This window comes from Neopelma chrysocephalum, unplaced genomic scaffold (assembly GCF_003984885.1).
Source record: "Neopelma chrysocephalum unplaced genomic scaffold, ASM398488v2 Primary Assembly neopelma1_367, whole genome shotgun sequence".
Classification (NCBI taxonomy): domain Eukaryota; kingdom Metazoa; phylum Chordata; class Aves; order Passeriformes; family Pipridae; genus Neopelma; species Neopelma chrysocephalum.
The window spans coordinates 759,340-769,568 of NW_020898031.1; the positions used below are offsets into that span (position 1 = coordinate 759,340).

Genomic DNA, 10,229 nt, shown 5'->3' on the forward strand with positions numbered 1-10,229 from the left:
GGGGGGGGGGGGGGGGGGGGGGGGGGGGGGGGGGGGGGCCCGGGAGGAGCGCGGCCGGCGGTGAGGGAGACCGGAACCGGGATCACCGGGATCACCGGGATCACCGGGATCACCGGGATCGGGACCGGGGAGGGGCAGCGCGGCCCCATCCCGACGCTCCCCTCGCTCCCGGCAGCGGGATGGGGATGGGTCCGGCCGGGCCCCGGCGCCCCCCGGCGCCCCCCGGCCGCTGCCGGGAGTGAGGGTCCCGCCGCCCCCCGGTCCATCCAGCGCAGCCATGGCCTGCGGCTGTCACACCCTCCTGGCCGTGGCCAGGGTCAGGTAAGCCCCGCAGCCCCTCCCGGGGGGGTCTGGGCCCTGCGCTGGGCTCAGCCGCGCTGGGCTGGGGGTGAAGATTTGGTTTTTCCTTTTTTTTGTTTGCAACTGGCACTTCTTATCCCGTTCCGTCGGTAAAAGGGCTCCCGGGAGGCACTGTGGGGCCTTGGGTTATTCTCCCCCAAGAGAAGGGTTGTTAGCACGGGACGAGTTCTCAGTGTTTCACCCCTTGCTGAAGGATCCGTGTCTCGGCCCCAAAATCAGTTTCACAAGTTGATCTGGCGCTGAGAACGTTGATTTGGGGGTGACGCCTCGGCCTCCCTGCACTGTTGTCACCGAAACACCTCTCCAGTTTCAGGGGCTCCCATCTCCTCACGCCCTCCAGCCCTTCGTTCTCTCCAGCCCTCGCCCTCGTCCAGCTGGTGGATTCCCAGGTATCCTGGACTTCCAGAGACTCCCAAGCCCCTCCCTGGGCGCTCCGCGCCCGGCTGGGCGCTGCCCTGCCCCGCTCACCTGCCCACACCCTGCACACCTGCCCCTGCCCACGGCGGCAGCAGCAGCTCCGAGGGGAACCTCCGGCCCCCGGGAATCCCGCGAGCCAGGGGAGCAAACCCGCCCGAACGCCGGCAAAACAGCTCGTGGAGGCTGCCCCGGGGAAGAAGCCTCTGCGCCAGAGGGTCGTGGATGAGCTGAAGCACTACTACAATGGGTTCCACCTGCTCTGGATCGACACCAAGGTGGCTGCCAGGATGGTGTGGAGGCTGCTCCACGGGCAGGTGCTCACCAGGAGGGAGAGGCGGAGGGTAAGTGCCACAGCACCCGGCTAAAGTGGTGCAGTAAGACGCCTAACCGCTACTTTGGACACATTTTGTGTGTCTGGCTGAGTGATAATCTCAGGATAATCTCTGCTGTGCTCTTCTCTGGACAGCTGCTGAGAACCTGTGCAGATCTCTTCCGGCTGGTTCCCTTCCTGGTGTTTGTCATTGTGCCCTTCATGGAATTTCTGTTACCTGTGTTCTTGAAGCTCTTCCCTGAAATGCTGCCCTCGACATTTGAGACGGAGTCAAAAAAGGTTTGTGTCCTGCCTGAGGCTGTAGGGTGTGTGCACAGCTCCTCAGAACATCTGTGCAGCTGCACAGAGCTGCTGTTCCCTGGAAGGGAGGATCAGCCTCACCCACATGTCCGGGTCAGACATTCCCAGCTTATTCCTGAGCTGAACAGCAGGGCTGGGAGGTTGTGCTGTAGGGATCAGCAGGAATGTGCACAGCAATTCCACTTCCTGCAGTAACCAAAGCCTGGTGCTTTCAGAACCGAAGTCTTATTTCATCTCTTTCCCAGAATCCCCTCCCGCCTGTTTTCCAAATGGAATTTCTAACTGTGCTTTATTTCCCGGAGTGAAGGAAGAAAAGCAGAGGAAGAAGCTAAATGCAAAGCTGGAGTTAGCAAAGTTCCTGCGGGAGACCATTGCAGAGATGGCCAAAAGGAACAAAGCAGACACAGGACAAGGGAAGCAGTTCTCCTCGTACCTGCACGAGGTAGGACAGGCCGTGCTGGGGGTGGCAGCCATGGGCAGAGAACACAGGATTTGGACTGGGGTTGTGGAGAGGTTTGGCAGCACAGGGCTGCCCCAGCAGGGGCTGTTACCTGGGTGCCTCCTGCAGGTAGCACCTGCTGACCCCCCTGTCAGAGCTGCACTCACAGGAATTCCCATCCTGGAACAGTGGAAGTTTCACCCAGTGCCCACTCCAGAACAGTTTCACTTTGGCTTTTAACTGTATCACCCTGTTTCCGTCAGAGACAGGAATTCCAGTGTGAGAAGCGGGAAGAGGGAAGGGAAGGAAGAGGGTTCCCAAAGGGTGATCCTGCTGAGCTTTGGCTTTTGGCCCTTGGTTCAGATCCGTCACAGCGGCCACCAGCCCAGCACGCAGGAGATCGTCCGCTTCTCCAAGCTCTTCGAGGATGAGCTGACCCTGGAGCACCTGGAGAGGCCACAGCTGGTGGCTCTGTGCAAACTGCTGGAGCTGCAGCCCATCGGCACCAACAACCTGCTCCGCTTCCAGCTGCTGCTCCGGCTCAGGACCATCAAGGCAGACGATGAGGTGGGTCTGAAACAGCACAGAGGAGCTGCTGGGTGGAGCGTGTGCTCTCAGGCTCTGCCCTCTGAGCCACTGCTGGCTTCAGGTGTGTCCCTGCCCTCCCACCAACCTCTGGGGTGAGGTTTAATAGGAGTCAGATTGTCTCCATCAGAGATCCCAGAAGAAAACAGAATGAGAGTTCTTCTCCCTGCACCCTTGCAGCCTTCGGGGAACCATAGCAAAGGTGTCACTGCACATACTGTCACTGTTTAAAACATTTCATTCTGGAGTCATGCTAACTTGTAAAAAAGGGAGGTTCCAATTCTGGAATGAATATTGTGTGGGAGCAGCAGATTTTAAACAACTGAATTCATTAGAAGTTTATGTTAGTGTATAAAGTGGCTGGATTTATTTAGCCTGGGGAGGGCCAAGGGTCCCCTTGTGGTTTTCAGCTGCATAATGGGGTTATTTAGAAAATGGAACCAGACTCACAGGTGCAGAATGGAGGGGTAACAGGTAATGGCCATAAGTTGCAGCGAGGAGAACTCCAACATGATAAGAAAAAGAATTAAAATCAGCGAGTGGGTAAACAGTAAAACGAGTCATCTGGAGGTCGTGAAATCCCCACCCCTAGAGAGGCTCAAAGCACAGATGGAAAATGCTGAGCAATTCTGAGCAGGAGCCTGGACTGGGGACCCCCAGGAGTCCCTTCAGGTGCGTCAGGGGCTCGGCTCACCCCGTGCGTGGGTAGGAAGGTTCCTGTCCCTTGCAGATGATCGCCAAGGAAGGGGTCGGCGGGCTGAGCGTGCTGGAGCTGCAGAGCGCCTGCAGGGCCCGCGGGATGCGCTCCCTGGGCGTCTCCGAGGAGCAGCTGAGGGAGCAGCTCGGCCAGGTGAGTGTGCCCTGGCCTGGGCTGCTGGGACAGGGTTCCTCCGAGGGCAGGCTCCAGGGAATGGTCAGGTGCAGCAGGCACAGCTTCCTGAGAACTCGTGGGCGAGTTTCAGATGGATCCTCACCTGCAGAGCTGAGCTCTTAACCTGGACATTTCATGCCTTATGTCATAGACTAAAGTGGAAACCAAGAAGCACCAAGGTTTCTACCTTTGAGGGGGAGTGAAATATGTTTTTAAGCTTCTAAAGCAGCAGTTAAGACTTTAATAGAGATATTCCTGGTCTCTGTAAGCATCCAGACAGCTTAGAGACACTGCTGTGGGTGCTGTGTTTCAGGGAAGCTGTAGGTAATTCCAAGTGCTTGGCTGTTTGTCAGCAGGGATGTTGGTACCTCCCTAGTGCTGGAAACTTCCTCTCTAGTGTCTATTCCATACGGTATTCCTAACTCTTCAGAACCATTTCTTCTCATTGTTGTTACCTAAAACTCTATTAGCCAAACTCAAGATTGCTTTAAGGACAAAGAGAGCTGCATAAATAAGTACCCACACAGAGCAATATGAAATAACTTTTCCTTCTGTTTTCTTCTGACAGTGGCTGGATCTGCATTTAAAGGAGAACGTTCCCCCTTCTCTGCTCCTGCTTTCCCGTGCCTTGTACTTAGTAGACATAAAGCCACAATGTGTTTCCCAGAACAAGGTGAGTTGTTTGAAAACTTCCAGGTTAATAGCTCAACCATTACCCATTATAGAAATGAAGGACTGTGGCAGGAATCTTGTTCTTTGATCCTACAAGTGGACTGAAGTTAGGTCTCTGTGTTCTTCCCCAGACAGGTGAAGCTGCTGGAGTGGTGACATCCGTGCTTGAAGGTCAGGAGACCCTCCTGGATCCTGCCCCTGTTGTACAGGGAAGGAAGGTTAGAAAATAGCAGTCTGCAGGCTGGAAAATGTGTGTAGTGCTGAAATTGTTGGGAACTGAGTGTGAACAAACCTTTCCAAAGCTAGGCAAACCCAATGTTTGACACCATGGCGCAGAGCACAGTCTTGCTTTTCCCCCAGGAACCTCACAGCTGCATGTTCTAACTTAGGAGACAAGGGATCTGCTGTGACACAACTGGTCCCCTTGCTGGGAACAGCTGGTTACTCAGTGCCATGGCACTGGCTTCCTGCCAAAAGCAGCACTCATGAGCTTCCAGTTTGGTTTAGACCTCAACCCAAGTACATTTAGCTCAGAGAAGATGGTTAAAGGAGACTTGTTTTCAACTCTCCTACTGAATTTGGGCTCAGTTGTCCAGGACAAGAGGAGCCAAAATACCTAGAGTAAGAAAGCCAGAGCATATGGTTCTCAGCATCAGGCTGCAGTGAGCTCCTTAGATTAGTCCCAGCTGATAAAAGCAGGAGTTAGAGAATATCGTATCAACTGCCAGAAATATTTCCACATAGTTAAATTGTGCTGGGGAAACAATGGGAATGCCAACACAGCTTTCCCAGAGTGAGCAGGGAACAGCCTTACTCAGAAGGGAGAAAGGGCTCTACAGGGTCTGGCCCCTTCCAGGGGTTCTGTGACTTACAGCTGCTTCTTCCTTAAAGGGTGAAGAATTTGTGTCTCAGCCAGCAGAGAAATTGCCAGTCTCAGAAGCGTCAGTGAAGCCTCCCCCACAGGAGGTGAGCTTGTCAGAATCCTTATGTAAAAGTATTTCTGCAGTGATTACCTTCCTCCTGCCCATTTTCTTTCTGTGAACATTTCATTTCAATTCAGCTGCTCTTGTGCACATCTGGGATGCTGCTTAGGGCAAGTTTGGGAGTCCAGATGGACTTTTTTATCTCCTTTAACCTGAAGAACTTTGCTCTTCATCAGCTGTTACTCTGCAGAGCAGCTTCCCATGGTAAATGGGAAGACACCTGCAGAAAAGATTTCGCAGTTCAAGAAACATTTGCGCTGCCTCAAATCTGTCCCTTTCTCTTGCCCCCAGACCAAGATGGAAGCGTCCCAGGGCAGCAAGGCCGGTGCCAACGGAGCCTAACCCAGAGCCAGCACTGGGAGGGAACAGCTTCCATCTCCACACCTCCTGCAGAGGGAACAGGGATTTCCCAGGAGGCTGCTCTACACAACAAGGCGTCAGTACCCTCAGGGGCCTCTCTGTCTGTCCCAAGCTTATTAGCAACTAGGCCAGTGCTGTCTGGATGGCCCCAGCTTCTCTTTTGTACTGGATCCCTCCCCCTGGCACTTTTAACTTATGGTGTTAATATGTTAATAACGGTGCTGCTGTCTGTGCTGTTCCTGAGCAGGTGTTTGTGCTCCCAACCTTAGCAAAGGCGGCTTTTCATGTCAGAACAGCCTGGGCACAGAACAAGCTGGGCTGGGGGTCCAGCAAAGCCTGTTCTGCGGTGTGAAATCCTCTGCAGGAACATCCCCACACACACAGGGCCAGCAGCTTGTCCTGAGCATCACAGCTCAGGCTCTTGGTCCTGGTTAGGGTGGTCTAACCAGAGACCAGCACAGAATACAATGTGTGCCCGTTGTATTTCCCCATCACATTTGTACCGAGGAAGATAACTACAGGAAAGGAGGGAGCAGCACTCCTCGGTGCTGTGGTGGAGCTGAACTGCTCAGAACGACTTCAGACCTTGCTGGACAGGAGCAGAGCAGTGACAGGAACAGCCTCCACCCGTGAGCATTTGCATTCCCCAGTGAGAGCAGTGCTGGTGCCACACACTGTGACAAAAGCAGACTTGCACTTCCAGGATCCCTCTGGGTCATGTGAGGGAGCAACCCAGGACCTGCACACGTCCCAAGCCTGAAGGCTTGGTTAACCCTTACCAGGCTCAGAACTACACACTAAGTGCTGTCAGACTCATACTTTCCAAACCGGCTCCTCACGCACTCCAGCAAGGACTGAGTTTTTGCCAGACTCTCAGAGGATACTGAAAAGCTGTTTTTAGCATTTGTTAGATTTTTTTACTGTCCTATGTAAATGCTCGGAAATTACTCACATGGATTTTAAATATGAATATTTATACTTACTGTAAAATTAGATTTGGTGCTAAGTAGAATGAAATGTCTCTTCCAGAGGTCAGACAGCCTTTAGAACAACCCAGCTCTGAAAAGCCAGTTCTCCAAGGCCAGGTGTGAACAGCACTTTAAACCTGTGACCTCAGGCTCCTCCAGTAACGCAGAACCAGCTGTCAGGTGTTCTGTGTCCTTAGCTCTGTACCTGCAACCCCTCCTTGTTCATCCAGCCCGTCCGTGGCACTGGATCTGTGTTTAATAAATGGGAACAATTGTTATTTCAATAAAATAACCCCCTTGCTGTGGAGTCACTGCTGCCTCTTAGCACAGGGGGGACGGTGCTGGTGCCACTTGTCTGTTGAGCAGAAACCTCGTCTCCTTGATAATCTGTGAGTTGTTTGGACAGAACCATGGCCCAGAAAGGCCTTTCACCCCACAGGGCTGGGCACAGGGCTGTTCAGTGCAAGATTTCACTGGGATGAGAGAGTGAAAATAAAAACACAAGTCATTTCTGTGTTATGGCTAAAGCAAGTGACTGGGGAGGTGGGATGCCTGAGTTAAGGTGAACAGGAGGGGCTCTGCCAGGGGAAATCTCCCTGTTTGAAGCACAGAAACTGCTCACAGAGCCAGCCCAGTTCACTGTGTGTCACACAGGGATGTCACAGGCAGGGGGAACGTCAGGCTCTGCTCAGGTAAGCTGGGAGTAACTGGGGACAGGATTTCTTGAAGTGCAACAGGGAAATAAACTTGGATGAGCTGTTGCTGCAGGGACTGAGATGCCCCCAGACAAGCCACGCACTCAGGAGCTCTGTTACCTTTGGGTCCCTGAAGCTGCCGTGGCAGGGAGAAGCCAAATCAGTGCTGTGTAGTTCCAGGAGAAGCAGAAGCTCAGGTAACCTTTACCAAAGGGTCCCTGATGCAGAGCCAGGGCTGGAAACCTCCTCCACGAGGGGTGTGGAGGGTGTTGGACACCGGGAGCACAGATACATCACACCAGCACCACCTGACAGGATTGATCCCAGTCCCACCGACTCTTACAAGCCACAATCCCATAACTATCGATGCTTTTCCAGCCCTGCCACACTGCCCCGACCCCGTTCAATACTCACCATCACCATTCCCAAGGGAGGCGTTTTCCCGGTGCCACGAGCAGTAATTCTGCTGTGCACGAGCCGAGCCGGGGGCTGTGGAGCCGAGGCCGGGCTGTGCCTGGCAGCCCCCCGACCACCCCATCCCGTGTCCCGGCGGGCGTGGGGAGCTCCCCCGGCCAGCGCCGCTGAGCGCCGGCAGGCCGCAGCAGCGCCCGGTGCTCGCACAAAGAGCCCCGGGATGCGCTGCCGGGAACGCACCCAAAGAGAGCCAAAAAGCCTTCAAAACAGACGCGGAGAAACTCGGCCGCCAGCAGGCGAGCACCTGGGCATGGGCAGGAGGGGAGGCCCTTTCACAGCCTCACACCAAAACCAAAGGATCTGGAAGCTGGGGCTCGCTCTTCCTTGGATTCCCCAGCTCCATGGACGAGCTCCTGGCTCCGTGTTCAGCCTGAAGTGATCACAGGTTGTGGCAAAGCCTCCCAGGGGGGCTGGGAATGAGAACCAGGCGGAGCAAGATGAACCCAAAGCAGTCCCAGGCCACTTGCACACCCCTGAACAAACCCATTTTTCAGACCAAAAACCCCTGCACCTCCCAGCTGCCCCCCCGGCCCTCTCAGGTCGTTACCACCACAGGGCTCTCCAGGGGGACGTGCCCGAGCCTTGGCTCTGCTCGGTGTGTTGGGACCCCCAGACCCTGCAGGCACACAAAGGGGAGAGGCAGCAGTTTTGCTCCATGACCCCCCGAGCTCGGGGAGGAAACGACCCCCGTGGAGCCCCATAAATCATGAGATTCTGTTCTGCAGCGTTGGGCAAATGAAACGCTGCAGAGATCCAAGGCTGTGTGTGCTTTGGCGTGAGAAGAGCTTTTCCAGCCACGCCGGTGCCAAACACCTTCCAGTCTCCCCTCAGCCTGGAGAACTGGCTCCTCCACCCTTTATCCTTCCCCCAGGGCATCCCTGTGCTATCCCTGCTCCCGGCCCAGAGCCAGGTTTTGTGGCACTGTGTCAGTGCCATCCCACTGGTACCAGGGCAGCAGCAAGTCAGGGATTTTTGATGGATGCTGGTTGGGAACATCTCCTGTGCCAGAACCAGCCCCAGGCCTTGCGTCAGCCTCTTCCCCAGAAAGCTGCTGGGGAAAGATGCCCCGGTCAGCACTTTTGGAAGAGATTAATATTCAGAGGGAAAAGCAGTGATTTAGCACAGCCCAAGCACAACAAAGGCTGGGATTTACAGCTCCCGGATCCCAGCGCCGCATTCCTGCAGCACTTCTGCCTCTGCTACGAACGTGTAACAAAGGAGACGGGGCTTTATCCGGGCCCAAAGTAACGCGGGACGAGGGCTCTGGTGCCAAACCCTGCGTGGAGCGGGACGGGGCACAGACTGTAACGTCCCCGGGGTGTCCCCAGGGGACGTGTCCCACTGCCCGTCCTGCTGCCTGTCCTGTGCAGGGCAGGGCCCACGACAGCGAGGGTTTGGGGGAGCCACGCGCCCCCCGCGCTGCCTCCGCCGCAGCTGCGCACATCTGGCTCCGGCTCCGCTCAGCTGTGGGTGGCCGGGGCTGGAGCCCGACCCGGGGGTCCCGCTGACCCCGCAGCTGGGTGGGACGGGGGGACTGGAGGGTGGCCAAGGGGGCCGGGGCAGCGATGGCCCCCAGGCTGAGCGGGGAGGAGGGGGCACTGCCCACACACCCGCTGAGCCCTGCTCCGGGCTGCGGGACCCTGTGCCAAGGTGGGATGGCACAGGAGGTTCCTGCCATGGCTGGCAGCGGGACAAGGCCCAGCTCAGCGCTGGCAGAGAAGCCACGTCCTGGCCCAAGGCCAAGAGATTGTCCCGGCCCTGCACAGCCCGAGGGCTTTAAAAGGAGAGAAAGAGGAAGGCGAGGAGTGGAGGAGACAAAGGACCTGCTGCGAGAGCCAAACGCGGGGTGGGCCAAGTGCTGGGCAGCCACCAGTGCCCAACACCCCCCATCCGCTCAGGGGAGGGGGGCAGGTCCCACAGGCAGTGCCTCCGGATCCCCCATTGCTTTGGGGTCATTTCCCAAGGGACCCCATCCCACCCACCTCCTAAGGGGAGAGCTGGTGCCTGGCAGTGCTGGGAGGGTGGCAGGCACCCACTGGACAGGGACCCAGCAGTGCTGGGGGTGGCTTTGGTCCTGCAGGTCTTCCACAGCCCTGAGTGGGACCTGCAGGGTGCTGACACCAGCTTTGGGGTACGTCCCTCTCCCGGATTGCCCGCATGGAGAGGATGCCTTACCTGGAAAGCAAAGAGGAGCTGATCCTCCCTGCTGGGATCCAGCATCCAGGCAGTCCTGTCCCATCAGCTTCCAGGGTTTCAGCTGGGTGCCAGCCAGTGTGGCACCCTGGGGACCATCCCACGTCCCCATGGGATGTAGCGGACACCTGGCTGCACGTGCCCCTTCCCGAGCCCACAGTGAGCACCAGCAGTGCTGCTGCAGCCGCTCTGCTTATTATCATATTTAATTGCCCTCCTGGTAACCCCAGGAAATGAGCAGGAGACGGTGAGAGCAGCAGTTTGGGATGATGTAAACACGAGCTCCAGCTCTCCCCGTGCCTCGCCAAGCCAGTCCCGGAGAGAACGGTGATTTATGGAGCCCCCCAGCCCCGCTCCCCCTGCCTGGGCTGCGAGTTTAATCCCGGGCTGCAAATTCAACATAAATCACTTGATTAAAAGCTCTACTTAATTTAAAGTGGGGGGGTGGGCAGGGCGCAGCTGATCGATTTAATTTACACCGGGAAATAGCAACAAGCAGACGCATTTAAAAGGGCCGGGGAGGCCAGGGACGCTGCAGCTGCTTCACTTAACCATTTAAGGGCTTGGGAGGGGCTGGCAGC

At 56.2% G+C, this 10,229-nt stretch overlaps 1 protein-coding gene across 2 annotated transcripts; it reads left to right on the forward strand.

Annotated features, from left to right (window-relative positions):
- Positions 1-58: 58 nt before the first annotated feature.
- LETM2 (leucine zipper and EF-hand containing transmembrane protein 2) lies at positions 59-6,593 on the forward strand. 2 transcript variants are annotated; one of them, XM_027706285.1, is made up of 10 exons: positions 59-321; positions 668-1,118; positions 1,244-1,387; positions 1,716-1,850; positions 2,211-2,414; positions 3,163-3,282; positions 3,872-3,976; positions 4,107-4,193; positions 4,867-4,941; positions 6,348-6,593. In XM_027706285.1, the coding sequence occupies exons 1-10, from the start codon at positions 278-280 to the stop codon at positions 6,363-6,365; spliced, it is 1,383 nt and encodes a 460-aa protein (XP_027562086.1). In that variant the 5' UTR covers positions 59-277; the 3' UTR covers positions 6,366-6,593. The 2 variants fall into 2 exon arrangements, with proteins under 2 accessions (XP_027562086.1, XP_027562085.1); XM_027706284.1 differs by having other exon boundaries at positions 61-321; positions 5,250-6,593.
- Positions 6,594-10,229: the final 3,636 nt, after the last annotated feature.

Excerpts from the sequence above, each read along its gene's own strand:
- LETM2 (XM_027706284.1), top strand. The coding sequence starts at position 278 with ATGGCCTGCGGCTGTCACACCCTCCTGGCCGTGGCCAGGGTCAG. Across the intron at positions 2,415-3,162 it reads CCATCAAGGCAGACGATGAG|ATGATCGCCAAGGAAGGGGT; the intron begins GTGGGTCTGAAA and ends TGTCCCTTGCAG. Across the intron at positions 3,283-3,871 it reads TGAGGGAGCAGCTCGGCCAG|TGGCTGGATCTGCATTTAAA; the intron begins GTGAGTGTGCCC and ends TTCTTCTGACAG.